The sequence below is a fragment of the Sprattus sprattus genome (genome assembly GCF_963457725.1).
Source record: "Sprattus sprattus genome assembly, chromosome: 1".
NCBI lineage: Eukaryota > Metazoa > Chordata > Actinopteri > Clupeiformes > Clupeidae > Sprattus > Sprattus sprattus.
Genome location: NC_137920.1, coordinates 52,605,964 through 52,626,450, shown reverse-complemented (window position 1 = coordinate 52,626,450; position 20,487 = coordinate 52,605,964). Strand labels below are relative to the sequence as shown.

Below are 20,487 nucleotides of genomic sequence, written 5' to 3'. Positions count from 1 at the left end.
GTTGCGTTGCATGACCGTTGCGCTACTCTACAATGCGAAGAACTATTGCATCATGTGAGATACTTAGATCAAATATTTTTCTGTGTAAGGTAAAGGTTGCAATATTCTCACTATCTAGGTGACGTGTGACAACAGTCATGTTCTCAGACAAACACCTCTAACATTCGGCTAACATTTAATATAGATCTAGACGCGTCTTTGCCAAAGCCTGGTCTTATTTACAGTATCCAGTGAACTAATGTGGATCTTAGTCTTGTTATATATGTCCTGTGTTGCTGGTGACGGAAGTAAGCCATTACAGTGGAGCAAATTGCAATTAAAAACAAAACCGAATGCTCGTGGTTTTGATACTGAATAAGTAGCCATTTACTTTCAAAGAGGGAATGATCCCACATACATCACAGTAAAACTATGCATAACAATGCTTACAAATATATGTTTTACTAAGTGACAACTCGTAGCAGGCATATGTCATTGAAATGTCCTGCGTAGGTTGTTGCTCAGTGGATGCTTGGCGCTCTTAGAAAAGGCAAAGTGGGTGGGAAGCACACTTATTGCAGCAAGCAAGAGTGATGATGGTAAAGCTTGCACAGCTACAAGTGGTTGCAGGGCTATGCTTAACCTGAGAGGCATACCCAATGAGCTCTCCGAGCACCTCCCCAAAACTCTCATTACAATCCATTAATGTTTACACATGACGCGCTAGCATAAAGTCGGCAGAGGGACAGAGTCGCCACAGCATACAGGTAGAGCAAGGGATTGGACTTTTTTCTTGGAGATTTTGCAATGAGTGGACGCGCAAAGGCAACTTTTTAGACTGCAGCATCTGGATTATCATCGCGGGTTTTATTTTTTATTTTACGATTTGTTGAACGAACTGCTATCAGATATTTAATAATTGTTTTCATTCATCAGCACAATGTTTATAAGGGCAGTTATTCTCATGAAGTTGCTAATTACTCATTGTGACATTGTTGTTTCAATGCAGAGTGAATTTTGCTTCCCTGCGCGTCTCGATCAGCCTCATTTAGGAAACGATAATTTTGTCAAAAACGAAAGGGAAGCATTCCCTCAACACATTCTTTTCAAAATGAGTGCATTCGAGCAAGATTTTGTTCTCGATTTGCACCCAGATTCAAGTTTCATTGCGCCGACTGTAACCGCGCAAAGCGATGTTGAGAGCGCAGAGCTCAGCCGTTGTTTCTATTCTGGTGATGTCAACTCTGAACGGTATTCTTACGCAGCACTGAGTCTTTGCAATGGCTTGCATGGTGCTTTTGGGTACAATGGCTGGGAATATTTTATCAAACCTGCAATCAATGACACGTCCTCGGGAATCTACTGGAGACCTGAGAGAGCGCATGTTATCCGACGTCGGACCAACGCGAATCTCGGTGGTAACTCCACATCCAGATGCGCTGTGGATTCTGCTTTGAACCAGGATGCCGCGCAATCTTTGGAGAAATACAAGCACGTAAAGGATCTTAACCCGCGCAACATGACAGAAACTGTGTTGAAAAGCCGGTCGAAACGATTTGCCTCTATTCCGAGATATGTCGAGACACTGGTTGTTGCTGACGAGTCCATGGCTAAATTCCATGGAGATGACCTTAAACATTACCTCCTGACCCTAATGTCAGTAGCAGCCAGGCTTTACAAGCATCCGAGCATACTCAACTCCATCAGCATCGTAGTTGTCAAGTTTATTGTGATTAACGAGGCTGACAAGGGACCTAAGATTTCCGGGAACGCAGCGATGACTCTGCGTAACTTCTGCACCTGGCAGAAGAAGCTGAACAAAAACAACGACAAGCACCCAGAGTATTGGGATACTGCCATCCTTTTTACCAAACAGGTAAGATATCCGCACAGCTCAGTAGGGGGTGCTCTTTTATCGAGGGGCTTCACATGGGGATTTTGGTGAAGGACATACTTGAAAAAAAAGTAAATTAGTTTGTGAACTGAAAGTCCAGGCTTAGATCAGCCTAATATTATGATGTTCATGTTATGTTGTGTTCATGTTATGAGCATATGTTATGTTATGATGGTTATGAGTGTGTTTGTATGTGAACCTCTGTTGCCCCATCTACAATCTGAAATGAAAGTCTGCATTTCAACAAGATTGTCTAAAATGTCCAGCAGAACAGGTGTTGAGAGTTTTCTCAACACTTTGTTTAACGTGAGCATGATGGATGCTCAAGAAATCGAGCAAGGCAGGTTGCAACAGGAGCATCAGGTTCAGGGCTCTGTTTTATGTGCCCTGGAGAGGGTCAAAGTTCAAACATGACCTCGGGATGCTGCTGTCCACAAGAAATTCACTGTCTGGAAGAATGCATCTGTCAGACACTCACCATAAAATCGGCCACTCCCCTAATTCTGTTGTTGTCCTGGATCCTGCTCTCTCTGGTAGTGAGCCAGGGCCTTGAGAGTGGTTGAAAGATTGTTTTACATTATGAAAACATCATCTTACCCTGAGGAACAAATGTCTGGTGACTTGGTCATTACTTCTCACACTGCTAGAGGGTGTCTCCAGGGTCCCAAAACCTGGCTCATGTCAGCTCTATTCTCACCTGGCAAGTCAAGCAAAGACTTAACTATTTCTGTGATTGATAACACAACGATAGCAGGCTTGATGTCAATACTTGATGGCTATTTGAACAGCATGACTAGAATCCTGCCATCATTAGTTGAATGAATCAGCTAACAACACATTCTGAGCATCATCACAGCTGTTCAGTTGGATTCATAAGCATTAAGATTTCCATGGTTTCTGATCAACTCTGGTTGCCATAAAACCAGGCCATGATGAACATCTGACCACTTTCAGTCACTAGGACCACCCAGTGCTTTCAAAATGAGTAATTCCACCAGGGGGTTCATTTTTCCCCTGTTGTCTTCCTTGGGGGCTGCTAGTTGTTTTGTGCCAGGGTCCAAAGTCACTCCCTAAATTCCTACAAGTATTACTCCCATAAAATAGTGCTGGTCTGGCATTCCAGGACCTCAGTGTTTTACATTTTTTGGTGTTCTTCTTTATTGACCGAATAGTCATGGTATCCAGTGCGAGACTTATGCAAGAATAAAGAGAATCCTCACAGACTTGCAAAGCGATAAAGACATACTTGTACACCCCTCTGATATTTTGGTGACTTCTGAGTCTTAGTTTTGCCACTGTGCAGCATAGTGGGTCTATACTGTATGTGCCTGTACAGTTTTGATTTTCTACTAGTCACACCATGATAGGCTTTGTTGGACATATTACAAAATATAATCCATACCATTCACATACAACTTATTGGTAAGGAGCAGTACCAGTGAGATTGCTTAAAAATTCTGAAGACTGACGCTTCAGGGCTGTAATGCAGCATGTTATTGGAAAGGATGTATTTGATATACTTAGTCTGATAATCACAGTAATTTGTAGGAACCCATGTTGTGCACAGAACCTAATCTGCCAGTGGTTGGTGGAGATGTAATTCTCTAAGGGATGCAACAACAAGGGGAAGTGTCCTGTTTCTGCAGGATCTTCCCCACTGCAGCTCCAGCTGTGAGTGATCTAACTTTTCCCCCCGCTCTCTCTATCCCACTGGCTGTCCCCTCAGAGGAGGCCTGTTTCCCATTATTGATGTTCCTGGAGGAGTTAGTGAGCTGGAGAGAAATCTCTGGATCCCAGCGAGAAACCTCCAAATCCCTCACGTCCCTGGCCCACCTGCCCTCGCCCGACCGCAGAACGCCCTCGCAGCTGTGGCCCGGGGAGGATCTCTGCGCCTCTGTGGCTCTGGAACACCCCCCCCCCATGTTACTTACCTTCCCCTATGCATCTGTGTGGGTTAAGATTACCTCATCTTTGCGCTCAATGTCCCCAATAGTCCCAGGGTGTTTCCATGTTACGAGAGAAATACGCCCCTGTTCACACACAAAATGCAAATGCTCTGTAAGTCATCCGGAAGATATGGGAACATGTAGAAAGTAATTCATGCTTTGAATTGGTCTCGGTCAAGTGTGACTGCGGGGGCGTTTTCTGGATTGGTTGGACGGGCCAGTCCTACTCCTTGGCAGTGGGTCAGTCTTCTCACTTCTTTGATGCACTGTAACCGAAAAGAAATATCTGTGGTTCAGGTCTACACCCTTGTTCAACCCACACACACCTTTATTGAGTTCTTGGGCACCACCAGATTAGCACATAATAAAGAAGGCTTTGGGTGCATTGGCAGAGTTGCGCATTTGGCAGGCGCGTGCATAAGTCATTCTCTCCTTTGTACCTGTATTGAATGCTGTGGTGTGGAAAAGACGCCGGGTGATCCATCTGAATCCACGTCATCCAGAGTTGTAACTGTAAATGCTTAATAAAAACCAGCACCAGCCAGCCCGTGGCTAAACAATTAACTGTGAGGGAGGCATGGAGACTAAGACTAATAGTTTGGTCATGAAGAGCTTGTGGTTGTTACATGCGCACCATTAAAAGGCTGTCAGTGGAGTCAGTTAAGACTTTGTATGCTTGCAGTCCTGTAGTTGATTGATTCTATGTGTCACAGGCTTTGGACTCACATTTCAGTCAAATACCCTATAGTCAGGTGGGCGGATTTTGGATGTTTGGAGAGTGCGTTAAGGGGTGAGGAGAGTTCAAGCTTTCTCTGAAAGAAAAGAAAAAGAGAGAAAGGAAGAACAAAAAAAAAGAAAGAAAGAAAAAAGACAGGCCCAGAGAGAAAGAGAGAGAGAGAGAGAGAGAGAATCATTTGAAGCAGCAGTTTGTCAATGCACCAGCAGTTTGTCAATGCACACATGGAAGAGTTTGGATTTTGTAAAGGCGTAATGAAAATCATATGTTTGCATCACTGGGTGCCAACTGGGTCAGACCCGCTAAAGGGGATTTTTTTCTCCCCCCATTGGTTTGTGACTTGTCCTAGCCACACCTTTAGTTGATGGGGATGCAGGAAACTCTTTATGTTATCAGACAATTCATTACAAGTTTTCCCACAAGGATGAGTGACTTTGAAGGTTTGAGATTCATTTGGCTGGGCCATGGGCTTTGTCAGGCCTCGTTAACTTCAGGCAGACGTTCAGAGGAACACGGAAGCCAAGATTTTTCATGTCACGGAGGTGGTGTCATTAGTCTGGCACATTTTGAAAGTGATCCAAAGTAACCTAAACGTGTGACGGACAGGTCACTTACCAGCCTTCACGAACCTTAGAGCTCCATCAGTCAAACCTATTTCAGAGGTATTAGTTGATTTGTAGAGGTTGCAGTGTGGTGTTTTCATTTTTTCTTGGATCCATGTAACTGTACACTGACACATAGTTCTGACCCCAAGTTTAAAAGTAGAGACGATGTTATTCCTACTGTAAATATTCTTGTTTATCTTGTAGGCAACAATACGAAGTGTAATGTTTAATGATGTAGGACAGGGGTTTTCAACCAGGGGTCCGCGGCGGCATTGCAGGGGGTCCGCGACATGAGCCTATGTTGATCAGTTCACCATTAAATATTTTTTTATATTGATATTTTCTTTCTAAAATAAGAAAAATATGTCAATCGAAATAGTCTGAATAGCCCCATGGCTTGAAATAAACTAATGTATACCCATGTTCAGCGAAGAAATTAAAATGACAAGTGCTACAGGCAGATCACTGTGCGGGGGGAGGGGCGTGGCGACGGGGGGTGGTTACAATCACGCGCACGCAGGTACATCATAGGGCCGCGAATACTTTCTAGTCAGAATGGTGGTCCCTAGGACAAAACCAGTTGAAAACCCCTGATGTAGGATGTTGAAGTTGCGTAAATAGGTGATGAAATAAAAGGGTAAAACTATACAAATGACACAGGGAGACTCCATCCCGTTGTTTCTTTTTGTCGCATGTGAACCCGGGATATTTTTGATAATAGAAGAGAGAGAATAGAAGAACAATAGAAATGCCTCAAGTCTTCCTTTGTAGATGCCAAATAGACTACTGCCTAGAAACTTCTATCTTTGTACAGTCATTTCTTTGTATGACATTAAAAGGCACCCGAGACATTCTTTCCAAATGTCTAGTTTTATAGACAGAAGTGAACCATATTTGGACTCTTTTCCTCTGAAGCTGTTGATATAAATGAATGGTTGGATTGATAGTTAGGTGAGGAGTTAGTCAGTTCAGGCCCTTTGGTCTTTGTGAACGCATACCCTCACTGTTCTACTGTGTACTTCAGGTAGACGTATCAGCTGAATAACCACATGGACTGTAAATCGAGACATGAACAAGTTTTATTCATTTATTCGTGTTTTATTATTATCCTGCAGTAAAAGTTAATTTCACTGTCCTTGGTTTTTATGCCCTGACCCACACGTCCAATATGGAGCTAAGACTGTGGTTGTGACTGTTCACGTGTTTGAACTCTACAACTGCGACTGGTGCGGTGGATTTTGGAGAACAGAGTAACTGCTGGCTGTGGTGCTTTTGGCCTGTCCCACTAAAAGGAGGTCAGGAAAAAGGTTTGGTCATGTTGTGCCCTTGGAGGTTCTCAGCTCCGTCCACTCAAATTAACTGAGAAACTGCTGACTTCAGAAGTAGGTCAATGTTAAAACATTGTCGATTGCTGAGAAACAATGTCTCTTTGTTACAAAGCACTGAGTGTGAGCATGTTTTTTTTGTTGATAACTATCCCACACTCCCATATGGACATCTGGATTGGATTTGTCATTGGTGTACAACTGGGGCACATAAACAATTTGTCACAGTGATTTGGATCTTCACTTTTGATACACGTTTGAAAAATTGGATTCATAACTGACAGTTTCTGTGGACACTAGCATAGAGGCTTTTGAGGTTTAGCAATTTCATAAGTCATGTTTTCACAGGCAGATAAGTTGTAATTTCTAAAGCAGTACATGGCTTTTGTCAATATGATTGGGCCTGTCAAAATAAGATAGTGTTTTTGGGAAACTGGCCATAGAAGGTGTGCCACCATGTCCACCCCCTATCGTCAGGAAACTGTGTATTTATATCAGACAGCTAAACAAATATTTCAAGAGGTTTAGTGTGAAGCTGAGTGGTAACAAAATATAGGTCAACTGGAAACTTTGCCCCTTAGCAGCAGTGCAACTTTCTGAAGCAGAAGCATTACCTCATGTAACACCAAAATCAGAAATAAATTTAACAGGCCATCTGGAATTCCTCTCCTCAGAAGAGAAATGCTCAGAAACGAAATTCCCTTTTTTGGATGGCAAATCTTTCTTCTCAAGATGTTTTTGGTTGGGATTCTGGTCACATGTCAAGAATTTCTTTGGAAATGATAGCTGCGTCCCAAAATTCCTTCAGATTTTGATGAAAGAATGGCCAGGCTAGGCCATCCTTTGAACACACTACAAAGTGACTCTTCAAGGTCTCTTTCATTACCTAACCTATGTGTATGTCTGTGTTCATTTGTGCTTGTGATGTGTGTGCAAGGACTACAGCTTATTCAATTGATAATCAATTAAAATGTAGGAACTCTTTAATGCTTATTTAGCAATGTGCTACAATCACATACTCCAATATGGTTTTGTCTTAGCCACAATGCTAATTAGGATGACATATTCCCACAACAGTCAACGGTGACAGGTTAATTGCAATTTTAGGTAATTCCTCAAACTCTGTTGTTGTGATTACTCTTTGTCTCATGAGTTTCGAGGAGGTCAAGTGCTAAATGAATTCAGATGGTATGTGTTGCTGTTGCTGTCTGACTCCGGGCCAGCCTCCACAGTCCACCATCAGGCTCAATCAGTGTCTATGTCTGTTCCAGGACCTGTGTGGGGCGTCCACCTGTGACACCCTGGGCATGGCAGACGTGGGCACCATGTGTGACCCCAAGAGGAGCTGCTCCGTGATTGAGGACGATGGCCTGCCCTCGGCCTTCACCACCGCGCATGAACTGGGTAAGCCCTCCTCCTTGCCCTGGCGAGACTCGCTCCACAGTGCCACGACTCCTCCGTGCGTGGCCTGAGCTCAATGCCCGCCCCGACCTGGACTTGCTGTGTTTATTTGAGTTTTTGATTACACCCTCCGCATGGCTCCCCCTGGAGCTCTCCCACCGGTGCTGTGGTTAGACCATGGAGCGACTAAACACTGGCATGTTTGGGGGAGACTTTAGGACTGACTCACGGGGTCTGGTTAAAGTGAAGAGTCAGGGAGGGGTTTTTGGGGTGGCGGTGGGGGCAGATGAAGAGTCAGTGGAGAGGAGGAGGGAAGTAAGGGCTGCTGGGGGCACCGTGGAGTTGCTTCTCATGCTTGTGTGATTCCTGCTGACAAGACAAAACGGAAAATTGGCACCGGTCCCCACGCTGACTCATGACTGTGGGGAGACGGCTGACCTGATTCACACAAAACAAGCCCGTAGGCCCTGATTGCTGCTCTGCCTTGGAGGGGACGTCTGGGGGGGGGGGGGGGGGGGGGGAAGGGGGGGGTGGATGTGGCTGTCTGGCTGACTGACTGACTGACTGATTGTGGAGACTCATTAGCCCTCCCTTTTTCTTTTCCCTCTCTCTCTCTCAACAGGCCATGTCTTCAACATGCCCCACGACAACGTGAAAGCCTGCGAGGAGGTATTCGGGAAGCTGAAGGACAATCACATGATGTCGCCCACACTCATCCAGATCAACCGCACCAGCCCCTGGTCACCGTGCAGCGCAGCCATCATCACTGACTTCCTGGACAGTGGACACGGTGAGGCTGCGCAGCTTTGCATTTGTCAACTCAAGAGTTTTTTTTGAATTGTTGAGTAGTGCAACTTGTAGAGGATGGAGACCCTCGGTGACCCCTCAGGCAAATTCAGATTTTTAGCTCCTCACAGCCTCAGGTCAAGAACCAGACCCAACAGCTGAAAATAGCACGCTCCTCTGGGAGCTGTATCTTCAGAGATCCTTCCTCAAAACAAGTAGCTATGGAAAAATCTCAAACTCTGAGCCGTCGTTTGTCCGAGTTTTGCTTTCCTGAAATGAAGCCGGCGCGAGTTAAGAGGTGTTATATCCAGCATGAATGTTGTTTGAGGTGAGGGCGCATTGCAGACATGGGTGGCTCCATCCTAAAAACTAGTCATGCATTCTCCCACTCCCGCCACTGGCATTGCGATGCTCCTGCCAAACTAAAGCAGGAAGTTTGGCCTCCTCAAGATGATTGCAGTTGGGCTGCTCAGCCTTGCTGCGATCTGTGCTGAGCTTCTCTTCCACGGCCACTGCCAACCAGGGCAAACCACCATGTCTGGCTCCAGATCTCGGCAATTTGGGAGTGCAGGGACAAGCTGTTATTTCGAGGGCCACCATCTGTCTGAAATTAGATGGGGGTTATGACAGGCCACCTGCTGTGGTTGTGGGTCTCTCTGGCATCTAGGTGTAGTCCCTCCGAACTTTCTCACGCAGGTTAAAATAGCATCTTGGCCGGGTCACTTTTTGTGTTGTGTTGGTTTATTCTGATAGCAACACAAGGACATGACTGTTGCACCTCATTTATGCCACTTTAGAGAGTCGTAAAGACAGAGAGAAATACCTAGACAGACACACATACACTGGCAAACACAAACACACACACACACACACACACACACACACTCCACAGCCCCCATTATTATCAATAGGTACAGACCCACACACACACACTCAATAACCCACAGTCATCGTCAATATGTACACACACACACACACACACACACACACACTGGCAAACTGACACACACACACACACACACACACACACCAGCAAACTGACACACAGACACAGACACAGACACACACACACACACACACACACACACACACACACACACTCAACAGCCTCCATTAACACAATAGGTACAGACCCACACACAAACACTCAATAACCCACGGTCATTGTCTGTAGGTACGGACACACACACACACACACACTCTCAACAGCCCTACACACACATAGACAGACACTTTGATACAAGTCTGTCATTGTGTATCTGCACAGACTGATGTCAGAAGTTTTAAATATTGAGTATATTTCCCCTTAGTTATTCAGCACCAACATTGTATCTTAAAACATCTCTCATCACAAATCCCTCAGGGACATTTCACCTTGATAAGCTTTGCACATTCAAAAGCACTCATTGCCTGAAAGGTTCTTGCTTTTGATGTTGGCTCCTCATTCTCGTGAGTGACACCCTGTACCATGCTTGGAGTTTGACAAAGGGTTTTCCACCCTCTCTGTCTAGCTGGTTTAAGGTTAGATTGGATAAGCCCCATATTGGCCATTATAAGGGCTTCATAAGAGTTGTTGTCTATGTTCATGCTGTCCATGAACTGAAAGACGAGTGTCACAATAGTGCTGTTTGAATCAGTGCTTTAATGAAATGGTGTCAACATTGTGCGGAGTGTTTGTGAATTGTGGGAATGAAAAAGAGAGCGAGTAGGTCTGTGTGGGGAAAGAGAGTTGGGGAGAGAGGGCGAGAGGGAAGGTGTGTGTTTGTATATAATAAAGTGTGATGGGTGGGAGTGGTGTTCAGCAGCTCAGCGTTAAAAGGCTTCAGTTCTCAAGCCTTGGCTTCAAAGAGGCAAACGTCTCAAGGTCACTGGGCAGACACTGACTAAGAGGCCATGGACTTCGTAGTGTACACATATGTTACCACCATATGGAAACCTTTGCACAAACAAACACACACACACACACACACACACACACACACACACACACACACACACACACACACACACACACACACACACACACACAGAGATCGTCTGATGTTTGAAGCAAGAGGTAAAAGTCAAACACTTGCCTGACATAACTGTTTATTTGAACAAAAACTCAAGGGGAACTTCAAATTTCTGTACATTTTACAGGGATAACCCAAGGCCATACAATCCCAGAAGCTTATTATTTAGACATGCCTTTTTTTGCTCTTGGGGTCAATCCTTTAACGTTAGAAAAATATATAACTAACTAAGATGGAGAAACATTAAGGTCCACATTATGGTATCCATATTACAATTTACTTAAGCAAGCAATATATAATACCATGCAATAATATATATAATACCAAAACCTCTCCTGAAAGTTCATACTATTGCCTTTCACTAACTGTAAGCCTGACCTAACCATAACCTCATTTACATCTAGCACCAACATGTACTAATAAAAGTATACTGAATATAAGTTAATTTTAAGTACATAGTAATTAAGCAAACTTTGTGATGCGACAGAGAGTATTCTTAAAGTCAAGTCAAGTCAAGAATCAAAATGTTACATTTCGGATATTACATTATTTAATCAATGCTGTACTTTACTGAATATTTACTATCTACTCTCTTGAAAATGATCAATTCCGGATCGTTTAAATGATCGTTTGTTTAGATATGAAATGAAATATTTGAATATGGGTGATGGTGCTATGAATGTGTCGTGAGTTAAGACTCATACTGTACTTCATTAAAATAATACTGAGAGCTGTGTAGCTATGAATCCAGATGCTATGTTGTCTCTCTGAATGTCTTAATAGGTGAGTGCCTGCTGGACCAGCCGCCGAAGCCTCTGGCCCTCCCCGACCTTCTGCCTGGTGTCTCCTACAGCCTGGACCGCCAGTGTGAGCTGGCCTTCGGTACCGGCTCCAAGCCCTGCCCCTTCATTGAGACGCCCTGCAGCAGGCTGTGGTGCACGGGCAAGACCCGCGGCCAGCTGGTGTGCCAGACACGCCACTTCCCCTGGGCTGATGGCACCACCTGTGGCGACGAGAGGCTCTGCCTGCGCGGGGTCTGCATAGAGAAGAGAGATGTCGCCAAGATCAGGGTGAGTGGAGTCCCCCCCCCCCCACTCACAGGTCTACTTCAGAGACAAAATGCATGCATGTACAGACATACACTCACCGGCAGATACTTTAGAACCTGACCTTAGTGGAAATTCATGAACCATATAGAACCTGACTTCGAACCTAGTGGAAATGTATTCTCTTCGGCACTTTAAAGCTAAGTCTGTGGCTGCGGTGCCTTCTGACACTCACTCTTTTCCTGGAACTTTCGTGGTGGTGTGACATTAGCCAAGTGTGTATCCCAGAGAGTCAGCGTGTCAAGGCCTACTTGTTACCTGTGGCGCCCACAGAGATGTTTTGGCATGTCACTAAAACACAAACCTCCTGTAAGGGAGAAGAGAGAAAAACTCTGCGCTGTGAGCTGACCAGTCTGAACACGTCTGTCTCCTCCTCAGGTGGATGGCCGATGGGGGAAGTGGGGTGCTTTCGGAACGTGCTCCAGGACATGCGGAGGTGGGGTTCAGCTGGCCAAAAGGGAGTGCAACAACCCACTGCCTGCAAACGGGGGCAAATACTGCCAGGGGGTGCGGGTGAAGTACCGCTCCTGTAATCTGACTCCGTGCCCAGACACAGGTGAGGCCCCGAGAACCCCTAACATGGGCTGTGTTGTTAATGTTGTTGTGAAGATGTTAGTTGCCTTAGTTGCTTAGGATGACCTGATTGAAAACATTTCCAAATTAGTCAATTTTCTGCAGGTGGAAAAGCCTATTGTAAATTAGACTTTGGAAAGCTAGTTTGCATGTCTAAAAAAGAGATGATTTTTATATATTGGTATTTATTTATTTTTTAAAGAAAGCCGTCAGTTTATCTGTATGTATTACAACTGAAAAAAGTAAGTAAACAAGTAAAGTAAAGTAAGTAAAACAATTTCAGGTTTAAGGATAAGGCATATATTATACTCCTCCTATTTCTACTAGCCTGCCACTCACCCAGCAGAGAAATATGTCTGGTTATGCTCTGAGGTTGTGTTAGGTGCTAATGGTGCAGTTTGAGCAGTTTATAGGTTCAGTCTGACAGAAACACAGCAGTGACCTTAACAGGACCTCAAATTCCCCCTTGAGTTGTGTTGCGGGCGCTCGTGCCCTTTTGACCTCTGAAATGCTTGACCTGCAATCCTCTGTGCAGGCAAGAGCTACCGTGAGGAGCAGTGCGAGGCCTTCAATGGCTTCAGCCTCAACACCAACCGGCTCACTCCCTCCGTGGTGTGGGTGCCCAAGTACTCAGGCGTCTCGCCCAAGGATAAGTGCAAGCTCATCTGCAGAGCCAATGGCACGGGCTACTTCTATGTTCTCGCCCCCAAGGTGAGCAAATTAACACCACTTTATTTGTATCCATTCTGTTTAAATTCTCTAGCTATCCTGTTACATGTTATCAATCTTACAGTTGTCAAGCTAGTTCACAGCCATGTGGTAATCAGGGCTATAATAGTCAACATTGGTTCAAGCTGAGGTCAAGCATTCAGCCAAAACCAGTGTGTAATTAGAATTAATTGAGCCTTATTATTTATTACTTGACCATAATAAAGATTGTTTATGACTTGTTTTTCGTCAGAGGAACTTGGAACAACAACTGATAAATCTTTGCAATTAGATTTAAAGTGCATTATAATTAATGAGTGGACTGTCTAGGACGGCTCCTAGGGTGTACTTTGTTTTTCTAGACAAACTGCTGAACTGCCTTTAGTGGGCCTCTGTGTTAAACAATCCCTCGGACATAACCCATCTGGAAAAATATTTACAAACTCGCCACACAGGTTACTGAATCCAGGACATCCAGCAATGGTGTAAACTGGAGAACTAGCAAACAAAAGTCGCTTCGGCAGAAACAAAAACATTTAAGGGAAATTATGGAAACATTTGACACTTGACACATCTGTTGTGGGTGGATAAAGTATGTGCATTTAAAAGACAAAACCTTTAGAAGACACTTCTTGCATGAGGAAGACATCTCCTTCAAACAGAATCTGGCCTGAGAGTTGATTTAGAGACAAACATAGATGGAAAGAGAAAGAGGTAGAGAGAGGGATATCTCTGAAAGTGCAGGGCCAGCTGGAGTTGGCTGTGTCAGGTTGTATAAGTAGGCAAGCCCCATCTTGAGCAATGGGACGAGCTGGAAGCAAGAGGGGAGAGAGGGATGAATGGGGGGGGTGGGGGGGTAAATAGATACAAGGGTGAAGAGTGAAACTTTGCAGGAGCATCAGAGTTATGTGGCTTAAGCCTAACCTGTAGAGGAGGAGGGAAATTAAATCAGAAGATGGTGATATAGAGCAGAGGTCTCTGACCTCAGATCAGTTGGTTGAGAGCCATGTCGTGCCCTAGAGAATGAGCGATCCACCACTTTTAGAGCAGGAGAATGAATTCTGCTCAGGCTGCCATACACAGACATAAAAAACAGGGACAGAGACTTATAAGGCAAGCCATGTAACAGCTAGAGCAGGCAGTAGAATATGGAGCTTGGCAGAAATTGGGTCCAATTAGGCGTTGCCCGAAACAGCGTTCACTGACCCAGTGATGCATGTGCTTCACACTTTACTTACACTCTGACCTTGGCACGCTCATGCTGACCTGGCCAACCTCTCAGGGCTGGGATGGGATCAGTTTGTGCTGTGCGAAAAATGTAAACTCTAGACTGGGAGGCTAGCCACATATCTGTGCACAGACAAAAGGAAATCATGTCATAAAAAAGGTTGAAATGTTGGCTGGATATGCGAAATTTAGCCAGACTCTAATATTTGGAAAGGGTTAATATTTGGAATGTGCGCTTAACAAATCCTCTGTGGCATCTCTGAAAAATGTAATAAAGTGAGATATCCTATCTTCTCTCCCTCCGCAGGTGGTGGATGGTACGCCCTGCTCTCCAGATTCCTCTTCGGTTTGTGTCCAGGGAAAGTGCATCAAGGCTGGGTGTGACGGCAAATTGGGCTCCAGCAAGAAATTCGACAAGTGTGGAATCTGTGGGGGAGACAACCGAAACTGCAAGAAAGTCTCTGGCCTGTTCACAAAGCCCATGTGAGTGAACTCAATGAGCACACACCCTTGGCCTGCTCCGCCGTAACCTCCCACTGTAACCGTCATTTTGCATTACTCATACCCTGCTGAGTCCATAAAATGTCCTGACGTAATGTTGTTGCTGTGTGCTCTGCTTCCCCAGACACGGCTATAACTTTGTGGTCATTCTACCCCTGGGAGCCGGCAACGTTGACATCCGGCAGCGTGGCTACAAGGGCATGGTGAACGACGACAACTACCTGGCAGTGAAGAACAGCAAAGGGGTGTACCTGCTGAACGGGAACTATGTGGTGTCGGCCGTGGAGAGGGACATCTTGGTGCGTGGCAGTCTACTACGCTACAGCGGCACGGCGGGGCTCGCCGAGACGCTGCAGGCCGTGAAGCCCCTGGGGGAGGCGCTGACGGTGGAGGTGCTGTCGGTGGGGCAGATGACGCCGCCTCGCATCCGCTACTCCTTCTACCTGCCGCGCGAGAGCAAGGAGGAGAGGGTGCTGAAAAAGGAGGGCCGCACGCGAGCCCAGAACAGCGTGCTGGCCGAGGACGGAGGAGGCGGCGGTGACGACAGGGGCAAAGCCGGGGACATGCTCAAGGAGAAGCTGCCGCCGTTGTACACCAAGCAGGAGGCGGCACCGGGCAAATGGCAGGCCTCCAGCTGGGACGAATGCTCGGTGACGTGTGGCAACGGCTTCCAGCGGAGGATGGTGCAGTGCCTGGGCAGCGACAGCGGGCCGCGGACGGACTGCGAGTCGTCCCAGCGGCCCAGCGCCCTGCGTGCCTGCGGGGACCCCTGTCCCGAGTGGGAGGTGGGCGACTGGTCCCCCTGCTCCAAGACCTGCGGCAAGGGCTTCAAGCGGCGGCCCCTGCGCTGCACGACCAAGACAGGACTTCTGCTGCCTCGGGAGCACTGCGCGGGGCAACGCAAGCCGCAGGAGCTGGACTTCTGTTCATTAAGGCCCTGTTAGAGACCTCCATGCCCCCCCCCCCCCCCCCCCCCCCCAAACCCCAACCACCACCACCCACTCCCACATATGGACATGTCATTTTTGTTAAATAATATATTCAACAAAAAAAAGGAAAAGAAAAGAAAGACTTAAAAAAAAAGAAAACAAAAAACGATCCAGAACTTTGTTCGTTCTGGTGCATACATTTTCGCATCTGCCTGCAACAGGGATTAGGCAGGAGGATGATAAAAACAGACAGCAGTTGAGAGGGGCATGTGAATAACAGACAGGAGGAGCACGTCACAAAGCACAGAGGGAAGTAGAGCGAGGAGGCATTGATGGATTTTTCAAATTTCATCACACCAAAGTCTACCTCTGGTTGTAACAGAAGAAAACAATGCTCTCGTGGTATATCCTATTTCTACCGGTAGAAGCCAACAGTTCTGTTCTCAAGTCTAATATTGCCCCAAGTCCAGCAAGAAACTGACTTCTCATCTTTAATTTATTCCATTATAACCCAGTGTTTCAGATTCATCCCCACAATGTTGCAATTGTAGTAAATACATTGTGATGCTGTAGTTATCATCCAGTAAGTCAGTTTCAGGTGCAACCATGGTGCTATCACTGGCTGCTGAGACCACATCCCTTGAAACATTTCTATTCCTGTGAGACATTTCAATGTCAGCAAGTAATCAGTTTGGAAGGGGAACAGCAGCTTTCAAAAGTGTTATCTTTGTCAACACAAAAGATGGATTTGGTGTACTTGGAACATTCCTTTAAACAGATATGAGTCCAGCTAAGCAAATGCCATTGTATTGCAAGTCTGGATGCAATAGGCACTTGTTCGATTCTCTCTGACTTGTGATGGATAGAGAGAGATAGCTGCAGCCTTCTGTGACTGGGACAGGGTAAGATATTAACAGGGTTATGCTCCCTGCCCAAGAAGGTTTTTCCATTTCACAGGTTAATAATCACAGAGGATGGACAGTGGAGCAGGAGGTACGTGTTTTTGTGGTGTCAGTCACACATTTGGGTTAACTGAACTTCTTACAGCTAGGCTTATAAGAGCATCCAATTCAATTCAATTCAATTTTATTTGTATAGCGCCATAACAATACAATTGCTTCTAGGCTAGGCGCTTAACAGAGCCCAGAGCCTAGACCCCCTTAGTGCATGCACAATGGCAACAGGGGCAAGAAAAAACTCCCTGTTAGGCAGGAAGAAACCTTAAGCAGAACCACGGCACATTAGGGGGGACCCATCTGCTTGAGGTTCGGCCGGGTGGAGATAGGAAGGTGGGAAGGGGGAGGGTTGTGTGGCAGAAGGGGAAAGTCCTGAAATATGCTGAGGGTTCACTCTTTTTTCAAGGCATGGGGAGTCTGTGCAGACACAAGGGCAGTGTGCATGTACACACAGCTCAACTGAGTGGCTGCCACGAGCATTTCCCACTAGCATTATTTAACATGTTATTGACAAATAGAAGTTCTTATTTTTCATCTCAGCAAATAAAACTACAAGACCTGACTTTTTGTTTAGTAGTCTCATGAGACCTAAAAAAAGAGAGTTTGAAAGAGTAGAGGTCATGGAAAATAATACAGAAAAGACAAGCCGCCCAAATCCCCAAAGAGGAGGCAGAGCAGGAAATAAACATTGCCCACTCAGGGGTCTGTGTAGTGTCACACACTGTGCTGCGCTAGCAAGTTAGCCCCCCCAGGATGACTCTCCTCCCCGCTCAGTGCCTCATACTCCTTCACTATCACTGAAACCCAGTGGGGCTCTCTACCTAGTTGTACGTTCTAGCAGTGACATCCATTTATCATCCTGTTTGAAGCCTCTGGTCCTCCTTGTCCCATTCTCAAAGTGTACTTAGCGGTTTGCTTTTTATCGGAATCCTCATCTGCTCCTCCTCATGTTATCATTGAGCCAGCAGTGCAGCTGCTATAACCATGCCCTGTCTGGTACAGTTGCCATAGTAACTAAGTTATTACTAGTAGAACGTTTTGAGGCGAGAAGTGCCGACGAGGCTGTACAGTGTGTATGTCTGGTGTCCACAGCCTGTGTGGTGAATATGTTCTTTTGTTTCGCAGTTATTGAAATCCCTGTAATCCATCATACAGTACATATAAGTTTTCGTTTTTGTGCGGTTCTTAAGAGGGACCACATTGTCCATCTAAAAGATGGTTCCTGTATTACTTGGAATGTTTTTAATTTGTTTTCTTTTGCGCTTTGTACTGCAAAAGATTTCAACGTCCTGCATGGGCTGCCTTGTATACCATGTATACATCCATCTGGCTGTGCACAAATAAGTCATGTAAATACCTTTTTGTGTATTGTTATAATTCTCCTTTTGTTTTCTTTACGCTGGCATTTTGAATGGTCATGGTAAAGGTATTTATTCCAAATAAAAAAAAACATTTACAAAGTTCACTTACATGTTTTTTCTTTCTTTCATGTTAACAGACAGTTGAGTATTCGTCACTCCTACTACTAGAAAGGTGCTGAGTGAACAATATGTGCAACATGTGAAACAGGAGACATATAGAGGGTTTAGTTCCCCCATTTTGACCATGCTCCTGTCATTTCAGAGATTTCATGAAAATGATTAGATATAGAAATAAACAACACGTCAAGTCACTGAAATCTGTGATAACCTGGGTGTGATTACATGTCGATTGTGTGTATTGTTTTATTGCATGACATACACACAGTTCGTCATCAACTGTTTGTCAAGGAGAGCCAAATAGTCCAATAGAAAAACAGGAGAGAGCAAGCAAGTGTAAAAGAAAACAGACTGCAGAAGCAAGCCTGCGCAACAGCTGGTGAAACCCATTCCCTGCCCATATGTGGAAGCTTGACTTCATTAGGTGAGCTGTATACATAGCCATTGGAGAGAGTGGTGTCACGACTAAGCATTGTAATATTGAAGCGGACAGGGCTATTACATCAGGCTGAAGGCATTGTTTTGCCAGTGGCAAAGAGAGCGTTAGATTGGGGCTGACCTACTTAACAGAAGTGCACCATGTAAAAGGAGAGGGAGAGACCCAATCTGCGTGAGATGTTTTGCTCTCAGCTCACCCTTCCCCCCGTCCATTCCCCCCTCTTGTTTTAGTCGTGTTTTGGCACACCGTCTGGGCATCTGGCTTGGATGCATTCGTCCTTGACAAAACTAAACAGCACTTCCTGCAGCATTCAACTTCTCGGCCCGGCTTTGCGTCAAAACACTTTAGGGAGTGTAGGCAGGGGGGGGGGGGGGGGGGGGGGGATGCAAGCACTTCTCTGAGGCAGCTTGTCCATCTTTGTGACCGTGCCTGAGGTATCCAGCCAAGGCTGGATGCAGCTGCTCGGTGGCCAAGTCCGTAACATACTTGAGCAGAGAGGCTGCATCCTCAGCCTCTCACTGACTTTATTCCATTCTTATCATAGCTCCATATGTCTTCAGAGCCTCATTGGTTTTTCACGCTCACAGACAATGGGGTTTGGAGCCAGCGGATGGCTGCCAGAGGATGACAGGATGGAATGGGAAGACGAGGAAGTCACTGGAGGGAGAGGGGAAAATACGATCTCACCATTAGCGCGCCGTCCTGTATTTCCTGTTCAATGTGACTGACCCATAAAGTCAGACTCTTTTACCCCAACTCCTTGACTCCCCTTTCTGTCTGCCTCAGCCACAGCTTGGGGAAAATAAGGACATTGGGTTTAATTTTGCCGACCTTCAATGGCTTAAAAAGTGCTGGAATTAATTGTGGTTTCGTGTGGGCAGCCTGGGCGTGTATGTCTCAGTGGCATTGTTGAGTAGGTTGGCATCGGTGGTGTCTCTGTGGCAGTTTCTTCGGCCTAAGTTGGTCATGGTAGGATAAATGAGCATCTCGTCTGGACAGCGACATCACATGCATATGAGTTGGCGTCGTGTGGGAGTGTTTATCCGGGTTACTTCCGTCCGTGATCTAACCAGCAGTGCCGTATTGCTCAAAACACCCAAACATTTGCTGATGACCATGACCGAAAAAAACACCTCTCTTCCTGGTTAATACTGAAGGATGCGCCATGACCACTGCACTGCTGCTCGAGTAAGGGTTATACCGTGGGCGGGGTTTGGAGTGAAAGAAAGAAAAATGTAAACCCCACTGTGACATTTCCATCTAGGACAACTCCTCGCCTCAGTTCCTTTAACGGCTCAACTTCTTCCCCCCAGACGCCACTGTCACATAAAACACACCAGGGCGGCCCTGGGCTGCACTAGGCCCTGGGATGGCTGCGGGTCAGAGTACGGGGCTGAGGACTAGCTCTTAAACGTGCCCTTCTTTTATTGAAGCGCTGGAGCTTGCTCGTTCATCTCCACATGACAACAGGCTCTGCAGGCTGTTTGGAAATCGCCCAGTGGTCTCGCGATGGCATACCCAGTGAGCCTGAAATACTGCCCTGCTTAGGTACACTCAGCGGTGCTGGCTTAATGTTTTGGCATGATTGATATGTCTGAGGGATGTGATCGAGCTGGCTGGGAATGCTGGTCTTTCCTCTAAAAACATGTTTCCATTTACATCAGCCGATAGCAAGTCTAAAAAAGGCCATGACTTTTGGCTTGGCTAGCCAGAACAAGTGTCATTTGCGATGCATGGTCGCCCCAAAATATCAAACAGACATTTTTTTTTTTTTAAACCACAAAGCCATTGTGCATCATCTGCAGACCATGCTTCATTTATTTCACGACTTGACAAATATGTTTGGTTCAGCAGGAGAGAGGTATTTGTGGCAGCCGGACATACAA

The 20,487-nt window shown here is 45.8% G+C and overlaps 1 protein-coding gene across 1 annotated transcript; it reads left to right on the top strand.

The window, feature by feature from the left end:
• Positions 1-735: 735 nt before the first annotated feature.
• adamts15a (ADAM metallopeptidase with thrombospondin type 1 motif, 15a) lies at positions 736-15,743 on the top strand (the record flags this gene model as incomplete). Its single annotated transcript, XM_080831940.1, has 8 exons — positions 736-1,855; positions 7,757-7,889; positions 8,509-8,676; positions 11,468-11,754; positions 12,169-12,346; positions 12,899-13,074; positions 14,606-14,781; positions 14,924-15,743. The coding sequence occupies exons 1-8, from the start codon at positions 920-922 to the stop codon at positions 15,741-15,743; spliced, it is 2,874 nt and encodes a 957-aa protein (XP_080688066.1). The 5' UTR covers positions 736-919.
• Positions 15,744-20,487: the final 4,744 nt, after the last annotated feature.